Source organism: Poecilia mexicana, unplaced genomic scaffold, assembly GCF_051168715.1.
Source record: "Poecilia mexicana isolate PSO_F unplaced genomic scaffold, ASM5116871v1 scaffold_17, whole genome shotgun sequence".
NCBI lineage: Eukaryota > Metazoa > Chordata > Actinopteri > Cyprinodontiformes > Poeciliidae > Poecilia > Poecilia mexicana.
Window position 1 is genome coordinate 13,565,055 of NW_028263386.1, and position 21,739 is coordinate 13,586,793.

General features: G+C 39.2%; 3 protein-coding genes across 3 annotated transcripts; all 3 read left to right on the forward strand.

The window, feature by feature from the left end:
* The first annotated feature begins 404 nt into the window (after nucleotides 1-404).
* Nucleotides 405-11,486, forward strand: prkacbb (protein kinase, cAMP-dependent, catalytic, beta b). Its single transcript, XM_015008935.2, has 10 exons — nucleotides 405-921; nucleotides 5,163-5,224; nucleotides 5,302-5,430; nucleotides 5,714-5,812; nucleotides 5,914-5,996; nucleotides 6,168-6,294; nucleotides 6,390-6,485; nucleotides 7,457-7,579; nucleotides 8,313-8,477; nucleotides 11,224-11,486. Exons 1-10 carry the CDS (start codon nucleotides 876-878, stop codon nucleotides 11,347-11,349), a joined length of 1,056 nt encoding a protein of 351 aa, XP_014864421.1. The 5' UTR covers nucleotides 405-875; the 3' UTR covers nucleotides 11,350-11,486.
* A 1,938-nt stretch (nucleotides 11,487-13,424) lies between these two features.
* On the forward strand, nucleotides 13,425-15,587 carry exosc4 (exosome component 4). Its single transcript, XM_015008945.2, has 3 exons — nucleotides 13,425-13,652; nucleotides 14,701-14,907; nucleotides 14,998-15,587. The coding sequence occupies exons 1-3, from the start codon at nucleotides 13,482-13,484 to the stop codon at nucleotides 15,355-15,357; spliced, it is 738 nt and encodes a 245-aa protein (XP_014864431.1). The 5' UTR covers nucleotides 13,425-13,481; the 3' UTR covers nucleotides 15,358-15,587.
* Nucleotides 15,588-15,737: 150 nt separating this feature from the next.
* On the forward strand, nucleotides 15,738-21,431 carry gpaa1 (glycosylphosphatidylinositol anchor attachment 1). Its single transcript, XM_015008890.2, has 13 exons — nucleotides 15,738-16,137; nucleotides 16,460-16,556; nucleotides 16,976-17,155; nucleotides 17,243-17,354; nucleotides 17,447-17,594; nucleotides 17,703-17,804; nucleotides 17,942-18,138; nucleotides 18,228-18,424; nucleotides 18,978-19,131; nucleotides 19,271-19,342; nucleotides 19,428-19,624; nucleotides 20,332-20,502; nucleotides 20,604-21,431. The coding sequence occupies exons 2-13, from the start codon at nucleotides 16,483-16,485 to the stop codon at nucleotides 20,845-20,847; spliced, it is 1,848 nt and encodes a 615-aa protein (XP_014864376.1). The 5' UTR covers nucleotides 15,738-16,137; nucleotides 16,460-16,482; the 3' UTR covers nucleotides 20,848-21,431.
* Nucleotides 21,432-21,739: the final 308 nt, after the last annotated feature.

Here is a 21,739-nt window from a genome sequence, read left to right on the forward strand (position 1 = left end):
GCCTGGCAATTTGTGACCCATATATTAACGGTCAGTGCTGCTAATATCCCTGTTGTTTGTGCTTTTTTTTTTTTTAAAACCACACATTTTCCTTCTACTACTACTTAACATTCCATTAATATGCATATCGGTCACAGTCAGCTTCTTTAGCAGAACTTTTTTTTTATATTGTGTAAAGAAACTGAAGTAAAAACACACTTGTTCGGTAGATAGAACAACGCTGATTTAGTATTAATAATTTGTTAAAAAACAGTAAATACTAAAACATTAACATATTCCTTCAGTATGGCCGCTTCAAACTTATGATATCCTACAGCGAAACTGCAAAGTTTTAATTTCTTCCTACTCACGATTGATACAACTGGAACACAGAACAAGCAAACGTAAGTCAAAGAACTGGCATGCCATCCTTTAACTGTGGACACAATTGTGTTACTTCAAAAAGACGCGGAAGCCAACATGGTCTGGTATCTTGTCACCGACATCTCGGGCCAATCCAAGTCCTGAGCTCAGCACCCAGAATGCGGCTGAGCAGCCGGAGAGGGCTGGAGTAGAAGCAGCAGCAGCTTATAGCCTGATATACGAGTGACCGCTAGCTTCATGTCAGCCGCGCAGACATCAATGAAGTAGCAGCAGTGGAAATCTTCCAGCGGGAAGGAGGGGGGAGACAGAAGGAAGAAGAGCGAGAGGACGGGCAAGAAGGGATACGGGACATCATTTGATCCGACAGGAGTAACTGTTTACGTTGATTCGGTTTCAACTGTTTTAAAGAGCTCCAAAAATAATAAGAATAATAATAATTAAAAAAAAAAAACACCAGCAGGAAGGTTAGCTAGCCGCCGCCATCTCCTCTTAGTCGGAGCGACTTCCAAACCATGGGGAACGCTGCAACCGCCAAGAAGGGCAACGAACTGGAGAGCGGTGAGTCCTAGCTATCGGTCAGCTTCGGTGGTGTTTTATAAGTCCTGTTTGTCTTAACTCTTTCCAGTTGCTAGCTAGCTTTAAACTCTGTTTAGAATAGTCCAAACTGGCAAATTGTTTTACATCTCACTCGTCACACATTCTCAACATTATCAACCACAAATGACTGAATACACATTTCTTGTATTTTGTTGTATCTTTGTAATTTAAATGTTGCCCAAACCGTTTTGCTTCCATGTCTTGGAATCCAGCAATAGTAATCACACCGTGGACGGGCAGTTAAAACGCATTGGGGATTTGTTTAAGTTATTTATTGTTGCATTTTTGAAATTAGCTAATTCAAAGGGGGTGATTTTGTTTTCCCTGGAACTTAGCTAGCCCGCTAACTTTAGCCTGCATGGTGGTGGGGGGGATTAGCCTTAGCCCTCTGAAGGCCCCTCTGTCCCTCATGATTGTGGTGTTAGCAGTAAAGGCCTTCTACAGTTGCAGCCATACATTGCAATCTTTTCCTGTCGAAAATACTTGGAAATGGGTGAGAGAGCGAGAGAGAGAGAAAAAAAAAAAACCGTAGCCCATCATTGCCTCAACATCCCTGGTGGAAAATGTTGTTGTCTTATAGTATGTTTGGCCTCAGGCTGCTTTTCAACACAGCCAGCTGTGTCAGACAGGAACTTTGCACTGATGATCTTCAATCTGCAGCGTTAAACCAGAGAGCCGTGAATAATTGTTCTAAATGGGCATTAAATTTTCTCTGAAGGCAGTGTGGGGCTGTTTCTGCCCCCTCTCCAGGGCTCTGCTGTCACGTTTTTATTCTTAGCTTCGTAAACAAAGCTTTCTCCCTCTGTACAGCAACATGCCCAAATATGGTGAAGAAATGACAAATTCCCTCTTTCCATTCATAAAACTGGGACCCTTGCTCTTGTCTGCCCAGCACAAGCATGCAAACACTGAATCGTGCCATTTCTGTTTGTTCAAAGCCCCTCTTCTCTAATCGTGCTGTGGTAAAAGTCCATCAGGGTTCACTTCTCACACTCAGCTCGTCATTGACTGTAGCAGCTTGTCATCGGACCTTCGTCAGAGGATAAGGGGTATTACAAGCTTTGAACGCTTTGACGTAACTCGGCCTAGGCCGGTGTTGCTTTACGCTCCTATACCCTGATGTGTGCAGCTGATCATTGCCGAAGAGCTTATGTTGTAGATCATACCCCTGGTTGCAAACTGGGAAGCTTGGAGTGCGGGTGTTGTTTTGATTTGCAGTTCACGGAAAGTTTCCCATCTTGAAAACACACAAACCGTCTGTGTGCAGTTATGGCCCGAGTTCGTTTAAAGTAAAGTCACTTTATGATGCTGTGAGCACATTTGTTTGAGATTTATTGACCTGTTGAGAGACACCAGGCAGGCATGGTGAATTCTGCCAACCAGCAGCACTCACACAAACACACACTCGCAGAGAAGACAATCAGATCAGTGTAGAGTATCTAAACTTGCAGCCACTCCTTCTGAATCCAGCTACGATCCCTGACTCTTAAACCTGTTTACGCTGACACAGTGCCCTGAGCTGTAGATCTTTCTGGAGTGTAGCCACTCTGGAAGGGGTGACCTGGTTACCTACAGTGGTATATGTTTACTGTACATAAAGATGTCTCTGACTGGAACGGATCGTGGAGCCACCACACACTCACAGTAGGACAGCAGGATTAAACACTTGCCTTTGCGTCACCTATTTTGCTCCACAGTACTTCCATGTACAATGTTCACACTGTACTGTAACAGGATAGGCCAGCATAACTCAACCATGGTATGCCCAGCTCAGTTTTAGCACTGGAATTAGAGATGGTCGTCTAGCTGAAGGCTTGGTTGCAATTCTTCTATAAAGTCTTGAAGCAAATTTGTTTCATTTGAATTTGTTTCATATTTTTATTTGAACAATATTTTTACTTCGAAGCACATTTTCTTTTCCTGTGTTATCATTTTGATCTGTTTTAATGTGCATGACCGACTTTTCTGCTGCATTCCATTTTATTACACCTGTTCTTCGACTGCCACCATAGACAGTTAGTCTCTGTTCAGATTCCTGAAGTGATTATCAACTTTGTTCTCATTCCTGTTGCTTTTCTTTCGCAACATATGCTTGGCATTTGTAGATGTTGTTCTATACTTATTGTGTACTTGAACTCTTGTGTTTTATTTTTCTCTGTCTTTTCTTCTGTATCATCCCATCCATGTGGGTGATTGTTCCTGCAAAACCATGGTGATCTATAGACACATTTGGTATGCTTAAAAAAAAAAAAAAAAAAAAAGAGATCAGACTAGCCGAACAGCAAAGGGTTCATTGTGGAAACTTGCTAGACGTGTTTGCTTTTCATGTGATTTGATCTTTTTTTTTTTTTTTTTGTATGTTCTTTTTGTTGTTTTTTTGCACTCTCAATCTGGATATCTACGGTGTATTTCCTATACATTGGTTTGTTTTTTGCTTAAATTTTAAGCTTGTTTTGTGAGACTCCTTAAAAGGCTCCGGGTCTGTTCTCCCCTTCACCAATTTGTACTTTTGCACCCAGCTGTTGCCATCTCGTCCTAACATACTCCCACTTCTCACTGGTAAGCATAGCACTGTGCCTAATCATTATGCATCAGTGAATTTATCCTGGTGTTGAAGTCATTTGATCAGTCAAAAAGAAAAATGATCCCACAATCTAAATAACACAATTTTAAATAAAGCTGGATGACATGGCTCATATTATCAGTCTATCCATAATTATTGATTTTTTTTTTTTTTCTTAAATGTCTGAAATACAGCCAGTCTGTTGATGTGACTTTTCCTGTTTCATCCACAGTTTTCACTCCACGCTGTTGTTTTTTATTTTTAAGCAGTTATGAGGCAAAACCCGAACAGGCTGTTGCTAGGTAACCAAAGAGTGAGTTGGTTGATGTTACCCACCTTGCTCATGTGTCCTAGAGAGGTTGTGTGGCTAAAGCCTTTCCTCTGCCTACATCCCCCAGAATGCTGTGCGGTTCTGGATCAGAGTTCAGTGAATTATTGAAAATTCTATCAGACGTATTATCTATTGATGTTAAGCGCGTCTCTCACAATATATTGTAATTATATGTTTATAGGCCTAAGCACAATTATTCATCAGACCTAATAGAAACCCAGAACAGGAAAAGCCCTATCGGTGCATCTCTTAATCTTACTACCTGTTTTCAAGGCTTGTGGTTCTGATCTCCGTTTGGGCCAAACAACCGTTGTAAAATATGGCAGACTAGATCCAAAAATAGAGCCGCGTAATGTATCAGTTATATTCATCATCACAATTTCATCATAATCATAAGTGCAAAGAACTGCTTGCAGGTAATATTTGGTAGACTATGTCAGGTGCAGTGCATTCCAACTGTGCTTGTTACGCTCATATGTTTGTTCAGGTGGACGGACTTCCTCTGTCTGATTAAGACCTCAGTCTGAAAGAACTCCAACAGAGAAGTGGGGTATTCACGATAACGACAAAGTGAAAGAAATTTGACTTAAATAAAATTGGTGTCATTTTTGGCAAATATTTAGCAATGCAATCAACATTTCTTGTTTTCCTTATATTGTGGAGCCCGTATTAATTTAATAATGAGTGACATTTACTCACAGCTTACAAGTCAAAAACAGAACATGACCCAACACTCAATTATCGGTTGTCAAAGCATTTAAAAAATACATTTTTAAAGCCAGGTACTAATTGATGTGAATTTTAGACGGCTTATTTCCATACCTGGAAAAAGTTGTCGTACAAATCAACCAAAACTGCAAAAGTATGTAATGGTAAAGGGGTGAAATGACTAACATCCTCCTGTAAGTGTTTTCTACCAGAGGTGATGCCCAGAGAAACAAATCCTGTGGTTTCTGAGGGATGTTTTTTCCTGTTTGACTTAGACTACTAAATAACAGAAATGCTGAGTTTCTTGGCATGCATCACTCATCTGCCTGTCACCTCATTGGTATTGTTGTCTTGTGTTTTTGTTTCCTTCCTTTCCTTTCATTTCATATCCAGATGAGAGCTAACTCTGCTTGTGTTCTTCCTCCTTGACTTGAGTTTTTCCATTTCCTACTTTTCTTCCCTTCTCCTCTTCTCCTCGGTCTATTTGCTAAGACCAGTTAAGCCCCAAACGTGTGGTGAACCTGAATGCAAAATTGCTTCTACACAAACTAAATATATGCCAGCTCACTCTGTCTGTGGTGCGTCTCATTTTTCTTCCAGTTAAAGAGTTTCTGGCTAAAGCCAAAGAAGATTTCTTACGGAAATGGGAAAACCCACCACAGGTCAGCCTGATTTGTTTGTTAAACGTAACCTTTGTTGTCTTGGCACATACAGTAATAACCCGAGGTTGTTTCCACAGTGCTCAACGTGCCTAGAGGACTTTGACAGGATAAAGACTCTTGGTACAGGCTCATTTGGAAGAGTCATGCTGGTCAAACACACAGAGACAGAACAGTACTTTGCCATGAAAATCCTGGACAAGCAGAAGGTTGGTGGCAGCTTTATTAAGACTATAGCTTTATTTTCCAACAAGTATTATTGCTATATGCAGTAAAAATGTTTAGGGTTTAGTAAAACTGTGCCATTTATCACAGCCAAGAACATAGTCACTTTTGTACTTAAAAATGGCATTTTTATCTTTACATTATGAATTACAGTGTTACTTTAGAAAAATAGATTATTAGTAGCTCCAAGTTGCCTTGCCTGCTTGAGTTCCTCTTACTCTTCCATTGGCGGGATCTGATTGACAATCTTATCTCTGCATCTGTCAGGTGGTGAAACTTAAGCAAATAGAACACACATTAAACGAGAAGAGGATATTACAAGCTGTGAGCTTTCCTTTTATCGTCACACTCGAGTACGCCTTTAAGGTATGCTTTGCTTATCTTGACATGTAGAAATTTAAAAAAAAAAAAAAAAAAAATCCTTTAATTGGTCTTCTGGAACATTTAGGAGCCTCTTTCATTTCTAGGACAACTCCAATTTGTACATGGTAATGGAGTACATTCCAGGAGGAGAGATGTTCTCTCATTTAAGACGAATTGGAAGATTCAGGTGAGGATTAAATGTAAATTATACAAAGTGTTGCTGTGCAGTGGTGCCTTGGCTTGTTTTTTTTGTTGGGTTTTTATGTGGTTTATGCTAGATTAAACTCTTTCTACATTTTCTTCCAAATGTCTCCCCCCCTTTTCTCTTTATGCTAAACGCACATCTCTCAATTTCCAGTGAGCCACACGCACGATTTTACGGCGCCCAGATAGTGCTGACGTTTGAGTACCTACATTCATTAGACCTCATCTACAGAGATCTAAAACCTGAGAATCTTCTCATTGACAACCATGGCTACCTTCAGGTGAGCTTGCAGTGCAGACCATGAATTTATGATGCTGGAGCATTTTGCAAAACGGGTAGAGGTCAGTAATGCGGCATTTTCCCTACAATTTTCAGGTGACAGACTTTGGATTTGCCAAGAGAGTAAAAGGAAGAACCTGGACGTTGTGTGGAACACCAGAATACCTCGCGCCAGAGATCATTCTAAGCAAAGTATAAACTTGAATTGTTTAGTTGATTATGATATACTTTTCCCCCCTAAAGAACATAAAACCCCTGTAGTACTTTTCTAATTGCCCTTTCCAGTTCTTCCCAAGTGTAATACCAGTAATTCTTTCCTCTGTCACTTTCACATCTTCACAGACACGACCTTAATGGTTTCAGGCCTAAAATAGACGGATTTATGCATTGCCAATAAAATTATATTGCTGTGCAATTACAAGCATCCCATATACCCATTTACTCTGGTATTCGCTGCTGGGAGTAAAGGCATTTTATTTTTTGTTGACTTATGAGTTATTATGAAACCATGTTGCCTTCCAGCCCCTCCCATCAATGTTTAACCAGCTTAACCATTGGCCCTGTTCATATCTGATGTTAACATCCGTCTTTGCTGATTTAGATAAATGTAAACCTTGCTAAGCACAGCACTTTGCTCGTTTGCTTAGAAAAAAAAAAAAAAAAAGTCAGAAATAGACCAAAAGTTGACACAACTAAGAGACTTTGTTCTGCCGGAAGTAACGGATATAGTCAGTGTGTTTCCCTGGAGAAACAATTTTCAAGCCTTTTTCTTCACCCAGTAGATTGATACGCAACCTTTTTCACTGATTTCAAAGACTTTTTGCTCAGCATGTGAGGCTGCTTTGCTCTCTGCCCTCCGGTTTAATCTTCATTCAAACTTCATACAACTATTTGTTGTATTTTAACATTAACTGTGTTGCTGTAACCACTCATTTAAAAAGTGTCGGAGCACATAAAATATATGCCTCCGAGCATTTAAATCTAGTGTTTATTTGTTCGCAGGTCAGTCTTTGGTTGTTTTTTTTTTTGTTTTTTTTTTCTTTCTTTTTTCTGCCTGGGACGTTTAACACCTGTGTTTATTAGATTTAGATCCAACAAAAAATGCACACTTTCATGATGTCAGAAGGCTTGTTTGTTTTAGACATCTGCCTGGTCTGTTTCAGGGCTATAACAAAGCCGTGGACTGGTGGGCCCTCGGAGTTCTCATCTACGAAATGGCAGCTGGTTACCCTCCGTTCTTTGCAGATCAGCCGATTCAGATCTATGAAAAGATAGTGTCTGGAAAGGTGAGAAGGAATTTTCCTCGAGGGGAATTTACATACTCCAGAGCTACTGCAGAGTATGATGAAATATGGAATTTGGCTTTAGTATGTTCCAGGTCTGGATAAATATGACAGAAAGAAAGTGGAGTATAGAATAACATTTTTTCCATATTTTTTTCCTTATTTAATTTTGAAAACACAAAATCTGAATGTGGAAAAAAAAATAAAATCTTGACTAGGAAACCAAAAGCTGCCCATAACATAACTGACGTTATGCTATTTTTCTCATCTATCTCCATTTATGTAATTAGAAAATTGATGATATTAATGTTCAGTGAGTAGTCCATAGAACTGATCTGGATCTAACTAATACTATTTAATTCTAGATCTCTGCTTTAAATTGCTTACTAATTCTTTGAAATTGTTTTATGAATTAAAGACTATGCTAAAAATACCTTTATTTTTTTTTCTACATCTGTGTCGTTATATCATGTCTGAATTTAGATATATGGCGAAAGACTGAAGAGGGTTTAACAATTCCAAAACAACACCAATAATTTAATCTGAAACAATTTTTTTTTTTTTTTTAAATCTCAAGATTTGAATCCTGAATAGTTTATTCACTTTAAGAAACTTCAAAAATGGAAAGGATGTTCGATCCTTGATGGTTTTTCTCCCAAGTATTGCATGTAGAATTTATGAAGAGCCACAGTTTAAGACCTGCTGAAGTTCTTAAGCTTTCTTTTCTTCCCTTCAGGTACGATTCCCATCCCACTTCAGCTCTGACTTGAAGGACCTGTTAAGAAACTTGCTGCAGGTGGACCTGACCAAACGCTACGGAAACCTGAAGAACGGCGTCAACGACATCAAAGGCCACAAATGGTTTTCCACAACAGACTGGATCGCAATCTACGAGCGAAAGGTAAGCCGTGTTTTATAACAACAATAACCATTATGAGCCCGACCCATGTTAACCGCTTATTGATTTATGCTTGTTTGGGTTTTTGGCCGTTTTGCTCATAAAGTTTCCCAGGTATTACGCCAGGTGGTGTTTCTAGAAAGTATAGCATTCATTTGATGCTTTGTGTTTATTTCTTTTGTTGCCATAATGACCTTTTGAAATTGTGCTCAAAAAGTTTAACTTTGGTTTATCAGACTATGACGCGTCCCTCCACAAGACTACTTACTGTCTGGAGGGAGTTTTCAGGAATCCAGGAGTCACTCGAACAAAATCGGTACTGATCAGAAATCCCTGCAGCTTCCTCAGTGTCGCCCTCAAGCTCTTGGTAGTCTTCATCACCGGTTTCCATCTTGTTTTTATCAATTATGGAGAAGAATCAGACTTTACAAATGTGACTGTTGTTCCATATGTTGTTATATTGCGGCTGAGTTCTCCAGAAGTCTTGACGGTTGAAACTAATTGAAAGACTGATTCAACAAAGTTTTAGTTTAAGGTAAAGCACATTTATACACCCAGATTATTCCATCTATTTTTATTTTTTTATTTTTTTTGCATTTCACAAGGATCTACTGTATTTGTCACATTAAAGGTAGCAAAAGTGGTCTTTAATATTTCAAATAACAAAAAGTTTGTTTTTAACTGGCCTCTGTAGACTCTTAAAATGAAAAGTATTACGTTACATTGATATTAATCATTTTTCAAAAACTGAAATCCCAGCCAGCAGTTGCTATTTCACTGTTCCACTTTCTTAGTTTGCACACAAACATGTCATATGTTTTCGTGTGTGTCACTCTGGCAGCCAACACACTCAGTATTTAGTAAATATAAAGCTGATGGAGGTGTGTTAACTGGTCTGTTAAAAAATTGCACAAAACGTTTCAATTTGTGCTAAGAAATGTGACCGTTTCAGCTGCTGCTTGTGTTTTTTAAAGTGTGCTATCTGGCTTTAGACTTGCTTTGATTTATGCCGAAGAGTGTTTAAAGATTCAGTGTGGAAAATAATGATGTAGAGCATAAAGAATGCAATGAGAGCCGAGAGTTTTAGTAGTCAGTTTAAGAGATAATTTGGTGGAGGAGAAAGTCACACAAGACGAAGATTCATTTTCTTCATCAAAGTAACCTAACATCACTACATGCATGCAGAAGCTTGATTGTAAAAAACAAAAAAACATTTAATGCTCTTGATAGCATTGCTTTACCACATGGTGAGCATGAAATAGTATTGCCTGAGCATGAGATAAGATTTGTTTCCACGGTTTGATTAATTTGGCGGCCCATTTTTGTTAATACCCTTTAACGTTTTGGTTAATTTGAACGCGCGAGATAAGTGTTCATACAGTGAGACGAGCACAGCAGACTAGTCGTTCACTCAGGGAAATAAACAGAGTAAGTTGGATGCCTCTTAATCAGAGTTAATCCCCCCGAAGACATTAATTAGTGGGGTTTTTAGAGAGATTTGGGCATGTTGTATTTTTATTATGCTTCTATATAAAATGTCTAAAAGGGACAATTAAATGTGCTACTGAAGCAAGAGGATCAACCCCCCCCCATTGTAGAGTGTCAGTAAAGTTTGCATGTGCTTATCTTTATTAATGTGATGTTTTGATGATGTCTTTTAAAGCTGTCTCCTTTTGGAGGTTTACTGACTTTATATGGAACAACTCAAAGACGTTTACCATTTATTTGGGGCATAAGGATTGGATTTATGGATTTTTTTTTGTCATCCAAATTGAATCAGAATCACACGTATTGGGTTATAATAGGTGTTGAACTTATCAACACGTTTTTTCATTAAATGTATTTTTAAAAGGGCACTTGACCTGAAATTCCTACCAGATGTAAGTAATGACCTATTCAGTCCATATTGATGTTAAACGTACTTTACAATGGGTATGTCACTTGTGCTCCATATTATGATAGGCTTGGTGTTTGCTGTTCTTCATCCTAAAAAAAAAATTCCTTCCATCAGATCAGTCCAAAATTATTGCACTAGGGTGTTCCAACATGACAGTGAAGCTAACTGGATCAAAAATGTGTTGGAATAGACGAAGGAGGCCAATTTTAATTTTCTGTAATGTTCCTGACGTCAGACTGATTGAACATTTCTGAAAAAGCCTGAACAATTGTGTCTTTGTCTGGTAAGCAACCAGTTAAAATGGTTACTTACCAGACAATAATCAGCCAGATTTATACCTGGATCTTTTGTGACAGCTGGTCTTTCATCAACAGTCACAGATCATCTTTGTGTAAAAAAGGATCTCTACCTCACTTTTGAATTTCATGCCAACCGCTCTTGCAAAGCCTCCTTCTGTGACCTCCGGAATGTCTCCAAACTCCACCCTGTTCTCTTCCTCAAACCCCGAACAGCTGGTCCATGTCGTTTATCTCCTCCAGACTGGACTACTGGAATGCACTTCTCATCGGGACGTCTAGCAAAAACCTACAGAGGCTCCGATACATTCAGAACTCTGCAACTAGAGTCCTTATGATGGCGTTCAAACATGAGCTCATTACCCCCATTCTCCACTCTCTCCACTTGCTTTCTTTCTCCACCAAGATTGAGTAAAAAAAAAAAATCTGTCTTTAACTTTTTTTTACTTTTTACTTTACAACAGAGGCTTAGTATTTGACAGCTTCCCAGTTAGTTGTCCTTACAGACAGTGTGAGTAGGAATATAAACCTCATCAAACTCCTCTTGTTCTTCCAGGTGGAAGCTCCATTCATACCAAAGTGCAGAGGCCCCGGGGACACGAGCAACTTCGACGATTACGAGGAGGAGACTATCCGCATTTCTGTAACGGACAAATGTGCAAAAGAGTTCGCAGATTTTTAAGACAGAAGAACATGGATATATCAGGGAATCATAACGGGGACCTTTGCACTCTTCTAAAAGACTTGGGATGGAATGAGGACCATCTTCTTTTTTTTTTCTTTTTTTTTTTTTTTTTTTCCCAGATCTACGTAGTCCCTTCATTCCACAAGGCTGAAAGAGGTCGCCGTGTTCCTTGAGTGTTGAAAACTTCTCACCGTCAAAAACACCTGCGTATTAAAGCAGACAAGTCACTCTTTGTTTTTACTTTTCTGTTTTTGTCACTTTGAAGGCAGTTAGTTTTTGGATGTATTTGTTCCCAACTGAAATGTGATATGTTTTTTTGTTTTTTTATTTTTTGAAAGGGAGTGGAAAAATTGAGATTGAGATTGTGGCCAGTAACGGTCCACACTCTGACTTAGGAGGTCATTTGGCACACAGTGCAGTGGGTTGTTTTGCTTTTCTTTTTTCATCGTCAGTGTAATTTCGATGTCCACATCCCACTAAGTTGAGGCAGCGTACCCAGCAATATTTGGTCCGTTTGGTGCATATTGCAGTTTTTACAACAAAGAAATATTGAGTGTATAAAGCATGACCAAACAGAAAGTATCTGGCTGACAAAAAAAAGAAGCTCTTTCTTTTCTTTGCTTTTTGCCTCTGAAAGCCAAATCAACCCCCCAAACAGATTTCACTTTTGTTTTTGTTTTTTTGTTTTTCCCACACCTTCACACATTTGGAGATTGCAGCTGGCAAAGCTTGCATTAAATACAATGCAAGTCCATCTGTGTGTTTGCTGAATTTGGAGTTGGATAGTTGCATTTAAATGATATACTCCGCCATCTTGCTGGTTTTGGTTGGGGGTTTGTTTTTTGTTGTTGTGTTCAAGGTTAGTCTTTGCCCCTCAATTTTTGGGTTCCCTCAGAACTTTTTGTCATAAGTCTGTGGGGAGAATAGATATTCATTAAAGGGATATAAATGAATAAAATCCTTTTTGAGGATTTGGAGTGTTTTAAATCAAAAAGGTCAGTGTGCATAGTGTTCACGCTTTGTGCCTGAGCACTATTAATATTTTTTTTTTATGTATTGAAGAAGATGTTTTAAAATTTTAAGAGCGAAAGGGAAATATACACATATATATATATGACATATTTATTATATATCACCCCAAATAAATTTGTTGAATTCTTGTGACAGGTTTGCAACTCCTAGGTATGCGTGTTTGAAAGCTTGATTTCAAAGTTTGTCTCACAGAACACTGGCTAAACTGAAGACTGCTCCTTTGTATCACATGTAACCCTGTTCCTGTTAAGCTCATAACATCCATATATGCATTGTTTCATATGTTTTTATTTATACACGTTAGAGATGCTAATAAATTTTATTTTTAAAAGTGTTTAAGTTTGACAACTATCTTATTTCAGCTTTGGTCGTCCTATTTATTTATTTATTTATTTATTATTTTTTGAAGGATGGACACTCCATGAGTTCAAAGCGCTCTATACCGGTTATCAGAGGAATCGGTAAAAAGGGGGGTTGTTATTTTTTGCGCTGGGAAGTCTGAAAAATCTGATTTTTTTTTTTACTCAACAGTAATATAAAAAGAAACAACATACATGCTAATATAAATCAAATACTTAAATTATTTTGTTAGAATATATTTTTATTCATTTTTTTTTACCACATTTGCTCGTTTTAGTAATAATTCCAATTTTAAATGCATTTTAATTTTACCTGTATTTCATGATGAGTACATATTAAAAATGGAAACAAAATTATAAATCTTTAACTATACAGAGACTAATTATTGTTTATATAGTCACAATTTATTCAAAGCTGTTATTAAAGTCACATCTAAACTTATTTAAGTCCCATTGTAAATGATTAAAAACACACACACACAAAAATAATTTCTTATATTAATAGAAAATACTCTATTTTGTGTTTTTGTTTTATGAAATAAATTCCCTCTACCCTTCAACAAATAAATTATCCAAAAATATCCATGTGGATAAGATACGTTTGTAAACAAGATTTCGCATCTGTAGGGTTTTGGCTCTTTGGTTTTGCCGTAGATCTTCTCCTAAGTGTTTGATGGGTAATGTAGTGTAGCAGTAAAACCACGTGGGTTGTGGCGTTGCTGTGAAACTTACGGAAACATGGCGGGCTTAGAGCTGCTCTCTGATCAAGGATACCGCCTGGATGGAAGAAAAGCCACCGAACTACGGAAAGTTCAGGCCCGTATGGGAGTGTTTGCCCAGGCTGACGGGTCTGCTTATTTAGAGCAAGGAAACACCAAGGCTCTGGCTGTCGTCTACGGTCCGCACGAGGTAAGTACATCTGGAGAAGTGAATGGCACAGCAGAGCAGAGTAATTAAATAAATTCCCGTTATTTTAAAGAAATTACCTCTTGTTAGAAGGCCGTAACTTTAAAATGAAGGTTAAAAAAGGTTCATTCGTAATTAAAAAAAAAAAAAATCCAATCATATTTTCTGTTAAAAGATTGATTTTTTTCTTACAGTTAGGCTTTACATGTGTAAAGACGGCTTCCCTCTAATTCAATTTATAGCATTTTTGTCATTTCATTTTCATTTAATTAAATCATGTGAGTCTAGGGAAAGGTCTATCAAAACAATAGTATTGTTTTTATAGGCGGTACTATAAAAAACAACAGTACTGTTGTACTCTTGTAAACCAGTACTGATAGCCTAATTCTGATAGCCTATCAGAATTAGGCTATGGGAGTTTTGCTGTATTAAAATAGTTTTATTTTATAAATTCTAATACATTCTTATAAAATATCAAAAATTGGAACAAGACCTGTATGGTAACAATATGTTCTACATCTATTTATCCAGGATAAAGATATTTAGTTGGATGCTGTTACCCTCAGAAATGTAAATTATCAGCATATATGCCATAGTAATGTGGGGAGGAATGACGCACAACCCATTTAATATTAAGTTTATTTGTTGGGCAACTTTTAATTTATTTGAGATTTTCTCTAATCCACACAGCATCCAAAATATGCACTCAAAATCACCTGTACGTATACTCACCAACTTTAATATTAAAGTTGCAGAGAAACCACACCCTTCTCTGGGCATCAAGAAGATCCAAGGGTAATTGGGACTTGATATTTGATACTAACCCAGCATCTTACTGTTGGCATGGGTTATCTGTTCCAAAATAATTTTTTATTCATATTTGTTTGGGATTGTTTGGTAACATAATGATATACTCTGTGTGGGCAAGGGAACTGGTGTTTCTGCATTTCTTTAGTCCTTCCTGAATATTATAACCATCCCTAGGTTGATTTACCATACCTTTAATAGCTGGCCTTTAATTATTTGACATTATTGTCTGTGTCTGCCTCAGATGCGGGGCTCCAGAAGTCGGGCTCTTCACGATCGAGCAGTTATCAATTGCCAGTACAGCATGGCCACGTTCAGCACAGCTGAGAGGAAGAGGAGACCACACGGAGATCGCAAATCCACCGAGATGAGTCTCCACCTGAAGCAGACGTTTGAAGCTGCTGTGATGACCCAGCTCTTCCCGCGCTCTCAGATAGACATCTATGTGAAGGTAAATTAAAAACTGAAAGGTAAATTAAAAACTGAAGGTTTGCTAAGTCCCACCGACTGTGTTGCATTAAAAATATGTTTTCTCTTCCAGATTCTACAGTCAGATGGAGGGAACTACAGCGTATGTGTGAATGCAGCCACATTGGCAGTCATTGATGCAGGCATCCCCATGAGAGACTACGTCTGCGCCTGCACCGTAGGTTTTGTCGACGAGACTCCCCTTGCCGACCTTTGCTATGCTGAGGAGAGCGGAGGAGTGAGTTCTCTGGCTTTGGCGCTGCTGCCCCGAGGAGGACAGATTGCTCTCGTTCAGATGGACGCTCGACTTCATCAGGACCACCTGGAAACTCTGATTGAAGCCGCAATGACTGCTTGTAAATCTGTGAGCAAGGTGCTGGATGAGGTGGTGAGGCAGCACCTCCAAGAAGCGTCGGTGCTCTCCAGAGAGTAACATCTGCACTGGGATTCTGAAAGAAACTGTTTGCTTTCATTTATTTCATTAGAAGCGTTTCTTTATACTTTTGTACGTAAATAAGCCTAACAATGAAGATGTCAGTTTGCTTCTTGTATATGAAATCTGAATAAATAATTTGTTTTATGAGATTGTTTAGATGGATGGGAACAAAATGGAAATAGGTATGAGAAGCAGTTAAAATGCTGTAAATAAAATATATACATCTATCTTGTAGTCATATTTTTGTCAGTTTATATTTGCTCTCCCTCAAGCCAACAAAACCATTTCTGTGCCAATTTGCTGAGGCAAGAATTTATTTATTTTGCCTCTATCCTTTTAATCCAGAGGAGTTTTACTTTGTTGTTGAAGTTACAGAAACACAATAAATGTAATACCTTGTTCTTTCAGTGAAGCGTACATATTACTCTGAATTTACAAGGTTTTTGTTTTATTTTTATGAGCAAAATTAAATCGAGGTATGCAACTTTAAACAGTTGGATCGGCTTCCTAATATCAATTTAAATTGGGAGGGACTAAAAGGCTTCTAAACAATTAAATGGGAGCTACTTTTATTATTTTTTTTCTTTTCATTTTTCATTTAAAGATTACCTTTGTGTTATTTGTTCATTTTCAGTTTTATTTCGATGCATTTTGTTAGCGGAAGTCGGTCCGCAGTAAATACATTCCCACTAAAACAAGGAAATAGCACCGACTTTTAGCCAGCTGCTGCTCTGATGAAACCTCGCCTCTGCAGGTGAATGTCACCACTATTCTGAGGTAAGCTTTCGTATATTTGAAACGTTATAAGACACATCTTCGTCACCAAAAACAGATCCTTATTGAGGATGAATACGTGTTTCGGGAAATTTACAAACTCAGAAAACTTGCTTGGTAACTGGTTAGCATAAGGCTAATCACAGAAGAGCTGTCATGAATACTGTTGAGACAACAGTTTGATCAATGAATGAAAACTCAATATGTATGTTTGTTTTGGAGCGTGTGACAGTAATATATGCGATTATGTTCCACATTATAACTTCTTAAGATAAAGATTATTAAAGTGTATTTCTTAGTCGACGTGTATGTACGCTTCCTGCAGGACCCGGTGTAGGAAACGAGAAGATGGGACTGCTGTCTGATCCCAACAGGAGACGGGCTTTGATCAACCTTTTGACCCGCCTCAATGCTCCGATCTGGTGAGTGTCAGTCGCAACTGGGTCTTATTCAGCTTTGTTTTGTGTTTCATCATTTTAATAACATCCTTTATTTTTATAGGATCCAGACTGTCTTGTGATCTCTTTCTGTCGTCTAAAAGTTTTTAATGAAGTCCATGTGAAGCATAAGAATTAGATCCATCAACTAGTTTTATTTATAGATCACTTTGCTTAGATAATTTGTTTAGATCCATATTACGCTTGAGGTCAAACAATGTTAAGAAGTGCTGTCTTTGAGTAAAGGTTATATCCCTTAGCTGAAAGTTTTTAGTGTTAAGTTCCTCTAAAATTTTGCTTAAATTTTCGAAATTAGAAATATTCCTGTTCTTAAACAGGACTACAGTTTTACATTTTGGCTCAGTTTTGTAAATAATTTTCCTTCTTCTCTTTCTGCATGCCAGTGCACTTTGCTACTTCGCCGGTGTGTGCTGGTTTATGGGGTTAGCGTTTGAGCCGTTCACGTTGCGAACATACATGTCGGAGAATGCCATGGGGTCCACCATGGTGGAGGAGCGCTTCCCTTCAGGAGAAAGAGCTCTGGCCACAGGCAAAGAGTTTGCTGCTCACAAGAAGAAAGTTGGGTATGTTTTTTTTTTTTTCTTTTTCTAATGATTATCTTGTCTGTTGATTTAATTGAAAATCCCAACATGAGGTTGACATCTTTGCAGTGGGATGCCGGTGGATTGGCTGGTGAAAACGATGCAGGCTCAAGGGCTGGAGGTGTTCACCCAGAGCTTCTCTCGCACGCTGCCCTTTCCAGATGAAAATAAAGAGAGATATGTAAGTTTATTGCCACAGTTAATTTCCTACATTTGCACTCTCTTCTCTTTTTATTTCTCTCAAATATTGACTGACTGTACCGTTCTTAATAGATTGTGAAAGGTACAAATGTCTACGGGATCCTTCGCGCCCCTCGAGCTCCACGAACTGAAGCCCTGGTGCTCAGTGCTCCTTGCAGCCCCGGCGACAACAACAACCAGGCTGTGGGGCTGCTGCTGGGCTTGGCTCACTACTTCCGCAGTGAGTAGTGCACCTTCTGACTGTTCAGCGACAATCTGGAAAACCTTGAAAAGATTTGTCACTTAAATTCAGTGCCGATGACTCAGGTAATTCTTCTGTGGTTGCCAGGTCAGGTTTTTTGGGCCAAGGACATTATTTTCCTTGTGAACGAGCATGACTTGATTGGTATGCAGGCCTGGTTGGAGAGCTACCACCACACCAACACTACAGGTGATCATCCCGTCAAAATAAATAGCAGAGATCCTCGAGTAAGAGGAGCAAGTCACATGTACTTGATTTAGTCAAAAACAATGCATCTTGGTGCGTGTGTTTTTTTTTTTGTTTTTTTTTGTTTTTTTATATTCCAGGAATGGACTGGTCTCCATTACAAGGACGCGGTGGCTCAATCCAGGCTGCTCTGTCCTTGGAGCTCAGCAGTGACGTCATCACCAGTTTGGACATAATACTGGAAGGCCTCAATGGCCAGTTGCCAAACCTGGATTTGGCAAACCTTTTCTACGCTTTCTGCCAGAAGATAGGAGTCCTCTGCACCATCCAGGGCCGGGTAAAGGCCTGTAAACACATACAACGTTATCCGGTTAGCAGAGCTGAAGGATTATAGCTTTTTACTTTCATTTGCCGGTGCTTCCGTAGCTGCAGAGGAACGACTGGGACAGTGTGTCAGGCTACAGCCACGCCGTCCAGACCATGATGCTGATGGTAATGAAGCAGGCCAGCGGGCGGCCGTGGGGAGACCACGGTTTGTTCCTGCGCTACCACATAGAGGCGGCCACCATCAAGGGCATCAACAGCTTCCGCCAGTACAAGACCGACATCACCACCGTCGGCAGGTCAGAACCGCAGATTGCTGTTCTTTTTATTGTTTTATTTTTTTTAATCATAACCCTAAGTCATATTTTTCTTACATATGTCTCTTTATCAGATGTTCAGGCTTCGAGGATACAAAGCATTTTATGTGTTATTTTCTCCAATTTGTTCTCTAAAAGTTTATTAAACTGCATAAGTTTTACATTGTTGTTCAAAATGTAGCTTAAAATAATCACAAGAGTATTAAGGAAAATGTTGTACTACAGGTTTATGTGCATATCAAAAAATTCTATATCATACAGAATAAACAAATTTTTGAATAACCTTGTAATATCAAACATTTTTCTTCCACTTGATTTTCCATTAATATGCTTGAATACAGCACACTGACCAACCACCTCATGCACCTTAATCACTTGTTCCTTCTCCCTCAATGAAGGATAGCTATCAGGAATTATAAAGCCTTTTCACTGATTAAATGTTATTTTCTAAAACTTTGTCAATGAAATTTCAATTCATATCTGGAAATTTTAGCATTTCTGATGTCTTTTTTTTTTTTTTTTCCTTACATTTTAGACTCCTGGAAGGAATGTTTCGAAAACTGAATAATCTTCTGGAACGCCTTCACCAGTCCTACTTCTTCTACCTCATGCCATCACTTTCCCACTTTGTCTCTATTGGATACTATATGCCTGCCTTCGGCCTCCTCGCGGTCATCCTGCTGCTTCGTGTATCCTCTGATGATGATTTCACCTTTTTTTTTTTTTGTTTTGTTTTAGCTGAAGTCAGCGTAAAAAAAACATCTGCCATTACTGACTGAATCTTAGTTGTGCAATCTTTCCATTTCTCCTCCTTGACTTTAAGTCCAGGCGTTGGACCTTTGGGTGCAGCTTGTCAGTCCACCTGCCGTAGCAGCGGACGGAGTTGGTGACATCGCTCAGGTTAGAAAGAAACACTGATAAATTGATGACAGACGAAGGCATTTTGTTCCTGCATATTCACCCATAAAATCCCCCCTGAGTGCAGCAGTCCAGCCCTGGGGTTCTGTCAGTGTTGACTCCTCTGGTGATCAGCCACCTGACCGGAGCGGCCCTGTACATCCTGCCAACCCGTTTCCAGGAGATCGCTGTCGAACACTTCCCGGTTTCAGAGACTGAAGCCGTCGTCCTCACAGCCATTGCTGTTTACACAGCAGGCCTGGCTCTGCCTCATAACACACACAGGTAACCGAATGACACAACCTCTGACACTCGACTTTTTCATTTATACTCAGTCTTTTTAACCAACAGTGTCCGGAACGACACTGTTGGCCACAAATTTAAAAGGGCGACAAAAAACAAAGACCTATTTATGTAATCTTGAGTCCAACCAATATGTGGATACTTTGAAATATAAATAGAATCAGTCCTCTGTAATATTCACTTCTGATCATTTCGGACATGCAGGCAGGATTTGTATCATGATTTCGCTCCAGGTGAAGGACACAAGGAGTCAAATCTAGAGCTACTAAAGTGTTAAGTTGCTATGAATTCTGGCAAAGGGGGAATGGAGCAACAAACCGATTTAAAATCCATCCATCATTCAATCAGTCATCTGATGTCATTCAAACATCGCAGCATAAGAACTGACCAACAATATGATTAAATAAATATTTAGGTTTGCCTGTGTTGTGGATTAGGATTAATTCTGATATTTTAGATTTGACTTTTTACCACTATGCTGACATCAATTATGGCCATGTTTCCTGTATCCCCAAACACTGAAAAAAAAAAAAACTTCTTCTGATCAGACTCTGATCATTGCTACATACTGCTCTACATGCTTAGCTGGATCAGTTGAGGTGATTTGGTCATGCCTCAAGTAAAAATGAATTTCCTTCCATATTGAAGCGGAGACAGCTGTCACTTTGGCAGTTTCTGTTGTGTTGCAGGTTGTTGTCGGGTGAGGGGACAGAGCAGGGCTGGAGGGTGCTGAAGCTCGTTGCCGTTCTGTACCTGGCCGTCCTACTGGGTTGCACAGCCCTCATTAACTTCTCCCTGGGCTTCATCCTGGCTCTCACCCTGGTGCCTGTGGCTGCTTTCGTTACACCCCACGTGCCAAAGTAATTCACCGACGGTCATTCTTTGATCAACATTTGTGTCTCGCCAAAATAAATCCGAACTGTGATCAGATTTTTTTCCACTCTTCTCTCTTTCTCTTCAGAACTTTGTCAGCTGTCGTCCTGGTGATCCTCAGCCCAGCCTTCACGCTCCTCTTCTCTGTGTTTTTCTTCCAAGAGCTGGAGGAAATGCCTGTTAGCTTCCAGGACGGCTGGCTGTTGTACCTGTCGGTTATTTCGCAGGGAATCCTGGACCACTACTTGTACGGTTCTCTGGTATACCCGCTGATTGCCTTGATGGTTTATCCGTGCTGGCTGCTTTTCTGGAACATCCTCTTCTGGAAGTAGACTGCAGGTCTGCTGCAGGCTTCACACTTTGGGATGATCTCAGGTTTACTTTTTTTGGGGGGGGTGGAATGTGAAGAACATATGCTTAGATCCACTGGAGAGTTAAACGAGGACATTTACATTGCGAGAAACAAATGACTGTGTTTTTTTTTGTTGGTTTGACATTTTTACTCCAAGTTTGTATTTCACCTTCCAGAGATTGCAGCCATTTTGTGGCCAACTAGAACATTTTAAGCGGTGCATAAAGTGGTTTGTACTTTACATAACTTTTAACAGTTGTAGGGGAGGGGGACATGTAATAGTGGACATAACTACAATTTTTCCTTTGGTAAGGAAAGTTGATTTCATTTTTAATACTTTGGTTGGTGGTACTTGAAGAAAAGACTGCACTGTTGTTTTTAAAAACTGCTTGAGGGACAGGATGGTAAAGATATTAGCCTGATAATTGTTGTGACGCTATTAGTGGATAAGCTGTTAAGCGAGCTGCCACCGATATTTTTCTACTTGTTTTTGTCATTTTTGTTTAGTGAGACGTGTTTATTTCGTATTTATAACTCACAAAGTTAAATATGTCTAAAACTGAATCTGTGTTGCGTTTGTTTCTGCTTTCATTTCACTTTTCAAGCTTTTAAAAATGTAAAGGTGTAAACTGTTATAGCGTCCGTCCAGCCTACACAGTCCTCTCTCCACAGCGGCTCTCTCTTCACGCTGGTGACTCCCTTCAGCATTTCCTGACCGTGTCTCGGTTCTCCATCCATTGGCATCGTGTTGAGATGCTCAAAGCACCTCAGCTGACTCCAGCCGATGCAGAGAAGCAGTGGCTCCGCAGGTGATGGAGATCTACGCCACATCTGTTGGTTGGCTGAGGCCATTCAACCAACCTTTCGACCAC

What these genes read in the sequence shown, in the direction of transcription:
- gpaa1 (XM_015008890.2), top strand. Translation starts at nt 16,483, where the DNA reads ATGGGACTGCTGTCTGATCCCAACAGGAGACGGGCTTTGATCAACCTT. An exon ending in CGCCTCAATGCTCCGATCTG is followed by an intron (nt 16,557 to 16,975) that starts GTGAGTGTCAGT and finishes TCTGCATGCCAG; the next exon opens with TGCACTTTGCTACTTCGCCG. An exon ending in ATGAAAATAAAGAGAGATAT is followed by an intron (nt 17,355 to 17,446) that starts GTAAGTTTATTG and finishes CGTTCTTAATAG; the next exon opens with ATTGTGAAAGGTACAAATGT.
- prkacbb (XM_015008935.2), top strand. Translation starts at nt 876, where the DNA reads ATGGGGAACGCTGCAACCGCCAAGAAGGGCAACGAACTGGAGAGCG. An exon ending in AATGGGAAAACCCACCACAG is followed by an intron (nt 5,225 to 5,301) that starts GTCAGCCTGATT and finishes TTGTTTCCACAG; the next exon opens with TGCTCAACGTGCCTAGAGGA. An exon ending in AGACGAATTGGAAGATTCAG is followed by an intron (nt 5,997 to 6,167) that starts GTGAGGATTAAA and finishes CTCAATTTCCAG; the next exon opens with TGAGCCACACGCACGATTTT.
- exosc4 (XM_015008945.2), top strand. Translation starts at nt 13,482, where the DNA reads ATGGCGGGCTTAGAGCTGCTCTCTGATCAAGGATACCGCCTGGATGGA. An exon ending in TCGTCTACGGTCCGCACGAG is followed by an intron (nt 13,653 to 14,700) that starts GTAAGTACATCT and finishes TGTCTGCCTCAG; the next exon opens with ATGCGGGGCTCCAGAAGTCG. An exon ending in AGATAGACATCTATGTGAAG is followed by an intron (nt 14,908 to 14,997) that starts GTAAATTAAAAA and finishes TTTCTCTTCCAG; the next exon opens with ATTCTACAGTCAGATGGAGG.